Below are 13,185 nucleotides of genomic sequence, written 5' to 3' on the forward strand. Positions count from 1 at the left end.
ATAATACAATTTTTAAAAAAGAATTATTTTATTTAACTTTATATATTTATTTATTTATTTTCATTTGACCAGAGAGAGAGGGAAAGTGAGAAAGCAAGCTGCCAGGCTGGGGACTCAAACCATGGTCAGCCATGTGGAAGTCTAGCAACCTCAACCACCATGCCACCTGCTGGCCCCTCTAAGGAGAAAATTTTTAAAAATTGTTATTGGTGGGACCAGCAGTTGGCATAATGGCTATGTCGTTGGACTCCCATGTAGTCGACCGCAGTTCAAGTCCCGGACCCAGTGGCTTAAACTCACACTGGACGCGTGTGCGTGCATGCCCAAGATCCCGAGAAGAAAATGGAGGAGAAGGGATTGTGGCATGGCCATCCCCCCTGCGGGGTGATATTTTTAAAAATTGTTATTGGTGGGACCAGCAGTTGGCATAATGGCTATGTCGTTGGACTCCCATGTAGTCGACCGCAGTTCAAGTCCCGGACCCAGTGGCTTAAACTCACACTGGACGCGTGTGCGTGCATGCCCAAGATCCCGAGAAGAAAATGGAGGAGAAGGGATTGTGGCATGGCCATCCCCCCTGCGGGGTGATTTCTTGCTTTCTGTCTCTCTGTCTCTCTCTCTCTGTCTGTCTGGTGAGCGCACACGCCCTATAGCCAAAACCTCTCCAAAAAAAATAGTGGGGGAACCAGCAGTTAGCATAATGGCTATGTCGCTGGATTCCCACGTAGTCGACCGCGGTTCGCGTCCCGGACCTGGTGGCTTAGAACTCATGCCGGGCGCGTGTGCGTGTGTGCCCAGGATCCCGAGAGGAAAATGGAGGAGAAGGGATTGCAGTGTGACCATCCCCCCTGGGGGGGTGATTTCTCGCTTTCTGTCTCTATGTCTCTGTCTGTCTGGCGAGCGCATGCGCCCTATAGCGAAAGCCTCTTAAAAAAAAAAGAAAAAAAAAGAAAAAAAATTTGGTATTGGTTATATAAATTATGACATAATCACATCATGGACTAAATGATGCAAGCCCAAAGTTTTACATGGAAAAATATATTCTACATGTAATATAATATTTAAAATATGAGTATAATATTTTCCATGGAAAAAACATTAACATGTCCAAAAATACTAAATTAAAAATTTATTAAAAAATATTAATGGGGCCCCGCAGATGGCATAGTAGTTATGTCTCTGGACTCCCACATGGATAACCATGATTTGTGTCCTGAACCTGGTGGTTAGAAAATCACATCAGGTGCTTGTATGTGTGTGGGCCCAATATTCCAGGAGGAGAGTGGAGGAGACAGGATTGCGTGTGGCCATACTCCTTTGGGGAGTGAACTCTCATTTTTCCTCTCACTGTCTCTGTTTCTGTCTCTCTCTAGTGAGCGCATGTGCCCTAAGAGAAAAATCTCTAAAAAAAAAAAGGGAGGGACCATCAGGTGGCATGGTGGTTAAGGCGCTGAACACTCCTATATGGCCAACCACGGTTGAAGTCCTGTACCTGGTGGCTTGCTTGCTTGCTCACTTTTCCTCTTTCTCTCTGGTCAAATTAAAATAAGTAAATGAATAAATAAAATTACATACATAATTCTTTAAAAACATATTAACAGGAGATCCCACATAACCAACTGTGCATTTCAAGTCTCAGGTCTAAAGGCTAAAAAACATACTGGTGTGTGTCCCAAATCCTGAAAGGATTGAAAAATGGTAAAAGGGGACCAGCAGGTGGCATGGTGGTTAAGGTGCTAGACTCCCACATGGCCGACCATGGTTTGGGTACCAGACCTGGCAGCTTGCTTTCTCACTTTCCCTCTCTCCCTCTTCTCTCTCTCTCTCTCTCTCCCAGGCAAGTGCCTACATCCTCTGGCAAATTAAAAAAAAATTAACATAGAATAATCAGATTACTATGTGGGCGGTTTTTACTTTCTTTTTAAAATTGTCTGAATATTTTTCAATTGGTATACATTACATTTATGATTTTTAAAAAAAGCAATAGAGCTCTTTCTACCAAAAACAATAAAACAAAGGACCAACATAATAAAATGTCACCACCAAGAAGAAACTTTAACCTTGTAATCCCACTCCTGGGCATTTATATTACAGAAATGAGTAGGAATATAAATAAAGATGTGCCTGAAGATATCTACTACAGCACTGTTTAAAAGAGCAAAGTTGGCTGCAGACCACAGTTTGCTGACACCTGCAAGATTTGCGATATGTTTGCAACCATAATTTAAATTCTGGTACTGCACCCTAAATACGATACATCTATTTTTCTTTCCTTTTTAAAAAAGAATTATTTATCTTATTTATTATTATTATTCAATTCAACCAGAAAGAACGAGAGAGAGAGAAAGAAGGAGAACGAGAAAGCAAGCCACCAGGCTCAGGATTTTTTTTTTTTTTTTTGAGAGGTTTTTCGCTATAGGGCGCGTGCGTTCGCCAGACAGAGAGAGAGAGAGACAGAGAGACAGAAAGCGAGAAATCACCCCCCAGGGGGGATGGTCACGCTGCAATCCCTTCTCCTCCATTCTCCTCTCGGGATCATGTGCACGCACGCACACGCGCCCGGCGTGTTTTAAGCCACCGGGTCCGGGACGCGAACCGCAGTCAACTACGTGGGAGTCCAGCGACATAGCCATTACGCTAACTGCTGGTTCCCCAGGCTCAGGATTTGAATCATGGTTGGCCTTGTGGGAGTCCAGCATCTTAACTGCCATATCACCTGCCAGTTCCTATACTCCTATTTTTCAATTTACCTACACAGTTGAGGTACACTTTTATAATTATTTTTACGTTAATTCTTCTTATTATTTTTAGTTTGTTACAGGGTGCATGTAACTCATTGGAGAGAGAGAGGGAAAGAAAAAGAAGTAAGAAATCACTCTCCAGGAGGGATGGCCTTCAATCCCTTCTCTTTCAGTCTCCTCCTGGAATTTTAGGCACATACATGTGCCCAGCATGATTTTCAAGCTGCCAGGTCTGGGACTAGAACTGTAGTCAGTCATGTTGGGATCCAGTCACCTTAACCTCCACACTGAATTTTCTCACTAGAAAATATTTTAAAAAGGGGCCAGCAGGTGGTATGGAGGTTAAGGGCACTGGACTCCCACCTGGCTGACACAGGTCGAGGCCCCGGACCTGGCAGCTTTCTTTCTCACTTGCCCATTCTCTCTCTCTCTCTGGCTTCTCTCTCTTCTGGTAAAATTAAAATAAGTAAGTAAATAAATAAAGCTAAATAAAATAATTCTTTTAAAAAAGAAAGAAAATATTTAAAAGAGAACATATTTTTCAGGTAAGGTTTTTTAAAAAATTATTTTAGTTAACTTTATTTATTTATTTATTTTAATTTGATCAGAGAAGGATAGAGTAAGAGAGAGAGGGAAAGTGAGAAAGCAAGCCTCCAGGTCCGGGACTAGAACTGTGGTCGTCCACGTGGGAGTCTAGTGCCCCTAACCATCATTCTACCTCCTGGCCCCTCAGGTAAAGTTAAAGAACACCTTCATAATTTTTTCTCTTCATCACAATGAAATTCCTACAAAACAAGAATTTACTGGAAAAAAAATAGCAAGAAATTGAAAATAACTTAAATATCCAAAAATAGAAGTTCATTAATTATTATTATTATTATTATTTGAAGAGGTTTTTGCTAATAGGGTGCATGCACTCGCCAGAAAGACAGAGAGACAGAAAGGGAGAAATCACCCCCAGAGGGATGGCCACACCACAATCCCTTCTCCTCTATTCTCCTCTCGGGATCTTGGGCACGCATGCACATGCACCCGGCATGAGTTTAAGCAACTGGGTCCGGGACCTGAACCACGGTTGACTACATGGGAATAGACCAACATGGCCATTGTGCCAAATGCTGGTCCCAGACGTTCATTAATTAAATCATGTTACCATCATACAGGGGACTATTTTAAGTATTAGAAGTACCACAGGGTAGGCACCAGCAGGTGGTGTGATGATTAAGATGCTGGACACTCCCACATGGCTGATCACAGTTCGAGTCTCAGACCTGGAAGTTTGCTTTCTCACTTTCCCTGTCTCTCTCTCTCTCTCTCTGTGTCTCTCTCTGGTCAAATTTAAAAATATAATAAATTAATGAATAAATAAAATTCAATAATTCTTTAAAAAAAAAAAAAAAGAAGTACCATGGGGTAGAGCCAGACAGAAGCATGTTGGTTCAGATGATTAGGCCCCACATAACCAACTGCATGGTTTGAGTCCTAGACCTGGTGGTTTGTAAAACACTCCAGTGTGAATGTGTGCCCAAAATCATGAAAGGAGGGAGGGAAAAATAAAAAAGAACACTCCAGGTATATGCAAGTGTGCCCAAAATTCTCAAAGGAGGGAGAGATAGAGAAGAAGGGATTGCAGTGTTGAGGCCAGCTGGTGGCATGGTGGTTAAGGGCGCTGAACTCCCACATGGCTGATGGCAGTTTGAGTCCTGGACCAATTTCCCTCTCTTTCTCTCTCTCTCCCTGTCCCACGGTGGTAAAATAAAATAAAGTTATGTAAAATAATTCTTTTAAAAAAGATAAAATAAAAGAAAGGGATTATAGTGTGAACATGCCCCATGTTCTCACTTTCTCTCTCCTCTATCTTTGTTCAGTGAGTGTATATGTCCTTCTGGCAAAATTTGTTATTTTTTAACAATTATTTCTTTTATTTTTATTTATTATTATTATTACTATTTTAATTTGACCAGAGACAAAGAGAGAGAGAAAGGGGAAGGGAGAAAACAGAATGCCAGGTCCAGGACTCAAACCGTAGTTGGCTATGTAGTAGTCCAGAGCCTTAAACACCATGACACCTGCCAGACCCATGGTAAATAAAAACAAAACCAAACCAAAAAATCTCTACAAAAAAATTTTTTTGAGAGATTTTTGCTGAAACTCATGCCAGGCGTGTGTGCTTGTGTGCCTTAAGTCCTGACAGGAGAATGAAGGAGAAGGGATTGTGGCATGGCCATCCCCCTGGGGGTGATTTTTCACTTTCCCTCTCTCTGTCTCTCTGGTGAGCACATGCACCCTATAGTAAAAAATAATAATAAGATACTAATAACATGAACAACATGATTCAAATTTATTAACAAGGTATATCTGGGTAGTAATATAATAGGTAATTTCCTTCTTTCCTTTCTTCTTTCCATCCTCTCTTTCTCTCTTATTTAGCATTATATTCACTTCAGTAAAATACATATTTCTTGGGGCCAGCAGGTAGTGTGTAGGTTAAGGTGCTAGGCTCCCATATGACCAACCATGGTTTGAGTCCTGGACCTAGCAGCTTGAAAATCATGCTGGGTAGGGACCACCAGATGGCGTAAAGGTTATGTCGTTGTACTCCCATGTGGTTGACCACCGTTCGAGTTCTGGACCTGGTGGCTTGAAACTCATGCCAGGCATGTGTGCACGTGTGTCCATGATCCCAAGAGAAGAATGGAGGAGAGGGGATTGTGACATGGCCATCCCTTGCCCCTGGTGGAGGCATTAATTTCTTACTTTTTGTCTCTCTGTCTCTTTCTGTATCTCCAGTGAGCATACATGCCCTACTGCAAAAATTTCACACACAACAAAGAAAAAGGGGGTGGGGATGGCAGGTGGCATGGTAGTTAAGGGTGCTGGATTCCCACAGGGCCAACCACAGTTTGAGTTCCGGACCTGGCGGCTTGCTCTCTCGCTTTCCTTCTCTCTCTCTCTCTGACTCTGTCCATCTCTGTTAAAATTAAAATAAATAAAAGTTAAATAAAATAATTCTTAAAAAGAAAAATATAGAAAATCATCTGGGTAGGAACCAGCAGATGGCATATGTTGCTGAACTCCCACATGGCTGCCAACAGTTCAAGTCCCAGACCCGGCGACTTGAAACTCATGCCGGGTACATGTATGGGCATGCCAAGATCCCAAGAGGACAATAGGAGATTGCAGTATGGCCATCTCCCCTGGGGCAGGGGGTGATTTCTTGCTTTCTGTCTCTCTGTCTCTCTCCGGCAAGCACATGAGCCTTATAGCAAAAATCTCTTAAAAAAAATAAAAAGAAAAGAAAAGAAGGAAAAAAGGAAAGAAAATCATGCTGGGTACATGCTGCCCAAAGTCCTGCGAGAAGAATGGAAAAGAAGGGACTATGGCATGGCCATTCCCCTGGAGGGTGATTTCTCACTTTCTCTCTCTCTGTCTCTCTTCAGTAAGCACATAATCTATATCAAAAACCTAAAAAAAAAAAAAAAAATTCTTGGGTGATTAAAAAGGAAGAAAAACCAGATTGTGGATTAATCTTCTACTTTCACTGAAGCAGAGACCTGGTTCTGGGTTCTGGATCATGAGGATGAAGCACAGAGTACAGCTGCAGTCAAACAAGGGAGCTGGAATCATTCTGGGAGCAGAGACTAAAGAGAATAATACCTCTTGCTCTACACAGGGACTACAATGTACAAGATACAGGGGTTGGCTAGGTCTAGGGCTGGCTGAGCAGAAGAATGGGGACGTGCCTCTCACCATCTCTCCAGCTGTTCCAACCCATGGTGCAGAGGGGCTCCGATGCAAGCTTTTTGCTGCTGGACTTTCCACTCCTCTAACTTTGGCAGCAGTAGTTCAACAAGGGTGGTTAATCGGCCTAGCAGTGCTTTGGAGGAATCCAGCACCTCCTAAGAAAGAGAGAATGTGAGTGCCAAGCACCTTTCACCATCACCCTCCATCTGGTTGGGAGTGAGGAGACACAGTGAAGGGCTTAGGGCACCCAGAACCTTTGTATATCCCAGTTCCCAGCTGCCCACTCCCTCTTCCTCTGTCTCCCACCTTTCTCCTTTTGTCCAGTTCATTGAGAGTTTCCTGCAGAACCTGTTGCTGTTTGGTCTGATGGGGGTCCACAGAGGGTGTCCTCCCTGGATAGCAGAGCGTAAGTCAGACCAGGCATTCCTTCCCCTCTGTCTCCTGACTGGGTTGGCAGTCAGAGACAGGGAGGAGCAATTTTTTTTTCTATTTTTTGGAGAGGTTTTTGTTACAGGGCGTGTGTACTTGCCAGAGAGACAGAGAGAGACAGAGAGACAGAAAGCGAGAAATCACCTCCCAGGGGGGATGGCCACGCCACAATCCCTTCTCCTCCATTCTCCTCTCGGGATCTTGGGCACATACGCACATGCGCCCGGCATGAGTTTTAAGCCATCAGGTCTGGGACGCGAACCGCGGTCGACTACATGGGAGTCCAGCGACACAACCATTATGCTAACTGCTGGTCCCGAGAGGAGCAATTTTGAGGAAGATGGAGAAACCTAGCAAAGCACAGGCACCTGTGGGAACCTCAGGCAAATTCTAAATGGTCATACTTGAACAAGAAGCCCACTCAACCTGCTAAGTGTGCTTCCAGGCATTTCCTCCATTTTCTAATTGTCCCTTGGCCCTACCTCCAACCCACCCTCCACAACACACCCTGGCACTTCAAGTTTTGCAGGGCAGCAGGAAGTACTCAGTGAGATGCAGCCAGAAGTGACTATCACTCAAGGAAGGGAAAAGTGACAGGAACTTTCCATGCTCTCCCCAGCCCCTGCCCTCACAGCAGGTCTGTCTTCCCCCGACCCCCTCTGCCCCAGGGTGCTTCCTACCTCTGGTCTGAGTCTTATATCGGAAGCAGAAGACATCCTGCTGGTCTTTCAGTTGGCTGATGGACTTCACCAGCTTCTGCAGAGGGGACAGCACCCTGATAAGGTTGCTTCTGAGGAAGGAGGGAGTCTGAGCTCTGCCCACCCAATCTTACCACATCTACCAACCTCCATGGTAGCTCTTAAACCCAGGATCCGGGATTCAATCTCATGCTGCTGGCTTTCCACAGGTGCTTCAAGAACTGGCTCACCTTGATCCTGAAATAAGAGGCTCTGAGCACATTTCAACTCTGACCTTTCATCCCCAAAACTCCAGGCCTGAAATTAGGCTACAGGATATAGAGGGATCCTGCTCTGAGACAAATTCTCCAGGTCCCTCTCTTCTACAGAATCATCCAAGTTGTCCTCACCAACTGAGCCCTCTGAGCCTGGATCAGAATTCTTTTTTCTTCCAGAAGGAGATTAAAGATCATCTCAGCCAACTGAGGAGGGCCCTGAGGAAGAGCCTAGAGGAGGTAAAAAGAAAGAATTGAGCCAGTTCAACCACCCTCAATGACCAAACTCCCTAGACCTTGACCGCCAATGTTTCCAGTATTTTCCCCTCCTTTAGGGTCTCGAGCTTTTTCCCTTTTCACCTCCAGTCCTCCCTACCCTGGAGGTCCTCCCAACATCTAGACTCTGCCCTTCTCTCTGCAAGTAGACTCTGTCTCCCTTTCTCCAGATCTGTCCCCTTCCTTTGCACCACCAGCTGCCGCTCCATTCCTGGCCTGATTCTTTGACACTCAACTCCCAGTTTTACCTTGTTATTCTCAACTCCTTTACCTGAACGTCCCGGTAGAATTTTCGCAAGTTGTGCTGTAGCAATAAGCACTCTGGGTCCTGGCTGCAACGGCCACACTCATAGTTCAGTTGGTCCAAGAAGTGGAAGAATAGCATGTTAGCCTTGGAATCATCCTTACCCAGTGCAGCTTCCTGCCTGGGGGCCAGGAATGACAAAGATGAGTCTCTACTGGGTTGCTGCTGTCCTGAAGCCTTCTAACCCCTTCCAGCCTTTGATACCGCCAAGACCTTGGAGACACACCAAATGAATCACCTTCCTTATCCCCTCAACATCCTGAAGGCCTCACCAGTTCTGGTCCTCAATCCAGACTGCCAAGTGCTGTCGAATGTCCACTGGCAGAAGGCTGTTGGAGTAGAGCCGGTGCAGCTGGTCCTGAAACGGTGTGTCGAGATTCTGCAGCGTCTCCCATTGCGCCATTTGGGTTCTGAGTCAGAAGGATGCAAATTCCCAACTGGCTATTTAGCAGGACTAAATAAATCATAGTCTCATGATTGCTTATGACTAATTTAAAATGTTAAATTATGCAGATTAAAAATGCAGAAGGGCCAGCAAGTGGTGTGGTGGTTAAGGCATTGGACTTTCACAAGGCCCACCATGGTTTGAGTCCTGTACCCAGCAACTTGAAACTCACACCAGGCAATGTATGCATATGTGCCCAACATCCCAGGAGAATGGAGGAAAAGGAATTGCGGCGTGGGTACCCCCCTGAAGGCTGATTTCACACTTTTCCTCTCACTGTCTCTCTCTGTCTCTCCAGCGAGTGCAAGCATTCTATGGCAAAAAGATTTTAAAAAATACAGAAAATATTAAAAGTCTATGTTGATCTCACAACAATCTTTTTTTTAAAAAAAAAAAACATTTATTTGTCTATTTTAAAAATTAATTATTTCCATTTGTCTGTATTTATTTATTATTTTTAAAAAGAATTATTTATTTATTTAATACCATTTGCTATTATTATTTTTTAATCTGACCTGATAGAGACAAAGATTTTATTTGTTTTGGTTTTCTTTTTTAAAAAAGACTTATTTACGGGACCAGCAGTTGGTGTAATGGCTATGTTGCTGGACTCCCATGTAGTCAACTGCGGTTCGAGTCCTGGACTTGGTGGCTTAAACTCACGCTGGGTGCATGCGCGTGTATGCCCAAGATTCCGAGAGGAGAGTTGGAGAAGGGATTGCGGCGTGGCCATCCCTCCCAAAGCTCCCCTACATTCTCCGACTGGGAACCTGTGCTTGTCACATTGGTTTAGTGTCATAGGAAATGCTTTTTTGCTCCACTATTTTTTATCTTCACACACACACACACACACACACACACACACAAAGTCCATAGAGAGATACGATTTATCATCCTTATTTGTTGTGTAAAAAAGTAAAAGGCGGGACCAGCAGGTGGCATACTTGGTTACGTTACTGGACTTCAATGTAGTCTACCATGATTTAAGTCCTGGGCTCGGTGGCTTAAAACTCAGGACAGGAGCATGTGCATAGGTGTTCAAATTCCCAAGTAGAGACTGGAGGAGAAGGGATTGCAGCGTGACCATCCCTGCTAGGGTGTAATTTCTCCATTTCTATCTTTCTGTCTCTCTGGCAAGCGAATGTGCCCTACAGTAAAAATCTCTTAAAAAAAAAAAAAAAAAGGAAATGAAAACATATTCTTGTAGCTTGAGGCTAAAAGAACAAAATAGATATGTACACTTGTAGTCTAAAAAGGTCACATGATTTTATTACAAAGCAAAAAAAAAAAATGTTCAGGGTGGAAGAAAGTCTTTTCTACCAGCATAAGCGAGCTGCCCTTCTCCTTCTGGAAGTAGGAACAGGAGATGGGAGGGGTTGGATAGGGGCTCCTACTTTTCCATTTTAATTCTTTTAACAGTGTTTGAGTTTTAAAACTATGCATCTGTATTCTTTTAACAGCGTTTGAGTTTTAAAACTATGTATCTGTATTATTTTTAACAAACCAAAAATACATTTTAAAAAATGTCAAAGACCCAGTTCTTGAGGAACGCATTGCCTATTATTAAAGCAGCAAGGCAAGAAGCAAGCCCTGAGATCTAAATATGAAAACAAACCAAACCAAAGCAATTCTCTCTTAACAGATTGCAAACATAGGTTAAGGACTGTAACATTGGGGCCAGCAAGTGGCATAGTGGTTAAGGCGCTGGACTCCCATATGGTGGACTACGGTTTGAGTCCTGGACCCAGCAGCTTGAAATTCACGCCAGGTGCATGTGCATGTGTGCTCAAAATCCTAAGACAAGATTGGAAAAGGGATTGTGACATGGCCATCCCCCCAGAGAGTGATTTCTCACCTTCTGTCTCTCTTTCTCTCCAGCAAGTGTGTGTGCCCTACAGCAAAAATCTCAAGAAAAATAAAAAAAAGCTGTAACACTTAATTTTTCCTATAGTTAACTCATTTTCTTCAGCATATATATATATATATATATTGAGGTTTTTGCTATAGGGCACGTGTGCTACACAGATGCTACCCAGAAAGACAGAAAGCAAGAAATAATCCCCCAGGGGGGATGGCCACGAGGGAATCCCTTCTCCTTCTTTCTCCTCTTGGGATCTTGGGCATGTACGCACATTTGCCCGGTGTGAATTTTAAGCCACCGGGTCTGGGACTTGAACCGCAGTCAACTACATGGGAGTCCAACGACATAGGCATTACACTAACTGCTGGTCCCTCTTCGGTATATATTTTGCGCTCAATAAGCATTTCTGAAATGAAATCTTTTTTTTTCTTTCTTTTTTATTTTTTGCCATAGGGCACGTGTGCTCGCCAGACAGACAGAGAGAGACATAGAGACAGAAAGCGAGAAATCACCCCCCAGGGGGGATGGTCACACCGCAATCCCTTTTCCTCCATTCTCCTCTAGAGATTTTGGGCACACGCGCCCGGCGTGAGTTTTAGGCCATCGGGTCAGGGACACGAACCGCGGTCTATTACGTGGGAGTCCAGCGACATAGCCATTACGCTAACTGCTGGTTCCCTGAAATAGTTTTTGTGTGAATTTAGGCAAATGGTGTTTACCTTTCACTACCTTTTTCTTTTTTTTCTTTAAGAGAGGGGGGTGCTATAGGGTGTGTATGCTCACCAGAGAGTCAGAAAGCGAGAAATCACCCCGGGAGGGTAGGAGGGTGGGGGGTGGGGAGTGGCCACCCGCAATCCTTTCTCCTCCATTCTCCTCTCAGGATCTTGGGCACTCACACGCACTCGGTTTGAGTTTTAAACCGCAGAGTCCAGGACTCAACCGCGTCGACTACGTGAGATTCCAGCGACGTAACCATTACGCCATCTGCTGGTCCCACCTTTTACTTTTTTACACAACAAATAAGGATGATAAATCGTATCTATCTTTGGACTTTTTGTGTGTGCCAGTGTGAAGATAAAAAATAATGGAGAACAGAGACCAAAAACCAAAAAAGCGTTTCCTAAGACACTAAAGCAATGCGACAAGCACAGATTCTCCGTCTTGGAGGGTGCAGGGGAGCTTTGGGAGAGGGGCGTTAGGGCTGGAGAGCTAGACAGCTCAGGAACGTTAGATCCAGGACCAAGCAGACAACAGCTTGACGTGGGGGCAGACGCTGCAACCTCCGAGGCCGAGCGCCTGAGGCCATCCGCTTTTCCAGGGAAGAAATCACACCCGCAACCCTGCCCCTGTACACCCTCTCAGAACCCATACCTGAGTAGGGTCGCGGTCTCTGTTCCCTCCAGTGGCTCCGGTCGCGACTTCCTGTCCCCCGAAGGAGCTAGGGTACCAGGGTTTCTAGCCCCACCCACTTCTTCGGGCCCACCCCTAGGACTCGCCCCCTAGCAGCCGGCTGAAGCTCAGAGCTCAGTCTGGACGCCCACACTGGCTGCCAGTCGGTCAAGCCCTTCCCCACGCTGCGAGCTCATTGGTGCAGCCGCAATGCGGCCCTCCCATGGGGCGGGACAAGGTGAGTAAAAACCACACCTCCAGCTGCAGCGACTGGTGGGGAAGCTCAAGTAAGCCCCGCCCGGTTCCTGCCCGAGTAGGAGCCCAAGTAATAGAAGCGCCTGGGATCAGAACAGCTGATTTTTGAGAACCCGAACTTCGGCTGGGGAACCGAAACTGACTTGAGGACCGTGGAGGCTCTAAAGGCTCTATAGGGAGGGGCGGGACCGGAATTTCGACACTTTGAGAAAGGGAGGGGAAGGCGGAGGTGGCAGAAATAATCACCATTTATTGAAGGACACCGTGGTAAGCATCTTAGGTTCATTGTACCGTTTTTTAATTCCCACAACAACCCATTTAGGTGGAAAATAATTATCCTCACTTTTGGAATTTAAAATCTGAGCTTTGAAAAAGAAGTTACTAGTGAGTGATCACTGAGATACTAACAAGTACAACCTGGTTTCAAAATCAAATCTTCTGACTCTTAATCCCAAACTTTTTTTTTTTCTTAAGGAAAAGGTAGTTTATTTATTATTATTATAATTATTTAGAGGTTTTTCCCTTCGGGCGCGTGCGCTCGGCAGATACAGAGACAGTGGCGGGGAAGGGAGAAATCACACACACATACACACACACACACACACACACGCACACGCACGCGCGCGCGCCCAGTGTGATTTTGATGCCACCTGTCTGGACTCAGACCGCAGTCTGCCCTGTGGGAGTCCAGCAACCGCCAGGCCATCTGCTGGTCCCCAAAAGATAGTTTATTAAGTATAAGTGAGAGTACACTCCTGAGAGGAGCGGGCCTGAGAGACAAAGAAAGAG

The 13,185-nt window shown here is 44.9% G+C and overlaps 1 protein-coding gene across 1 annotated transcript in view; it reads right to left on the minus strand.

The window, feature by feature from the left end:
• The window catches only part of STAT2 (signal transducer and activator of transcription 2), a 22,891-nt gene extending 10,623 nt beyond the window's left edge, over positions 1 to 12,268 (minus strand). Inside the window, exons 1-8 of the mRNA XM_006165613.3 lie at positions 12,124 to 12,268; positions 8,719 to 8,856; positions 8,414 to 8,567; positions 8,002 to 8,097; positions 7,760 to 7,849; positions 7,595 to 7,670; positions 6,792 to 6,877; positions 6,492 to 6,640 (exon numbers count right to left, since the gene is read on the minus strand). Coding sequence (XP_006165675.1) covers positions 6,492 to 6,640; positions 6,792 to 6,877; positions 7,595 to 7,670; positions 7,760 to 7,849; positions 8,002 to 8,097; positions 8,414 to 8,567; positions 8,719 to 8,849 — 782 coding nt within the window. The 5' untranslated portion in view covers positions 8,850 to 8,856; positions 12,124 to 12,268. The remainder of the gene's footprint in view (positions 1 to 6,491; positions 6,641 to 6,791; positions 6,878 to 7,594; positions 7,671 to 7,759; positions 7,850 to 8,001; positions 8,098 to 8,413; positions 8,568 to 8,718; positions 8,857 to 12,123) is intronic.
• Between the last annotated feature and the right edge of the window lie 917 nt (positions 12,269 to 13,185).

This window comes from Tupaia chinensis, unplaced genomic scaffold, assembly GCF_000334495.1.
Source record: "Tupaia chinensis unplaced genomic scaffold, TupChi_1.0 Scaffold143970_1, whole genome shotgun sequence".
NCBI classification, from domain to species: domain Eukaryota; kingdom Metazoa; phylum Chordata; class Mammalia; order Scandentia; family Tupaiidae; genus Tupaia; species Tupaia belangeri.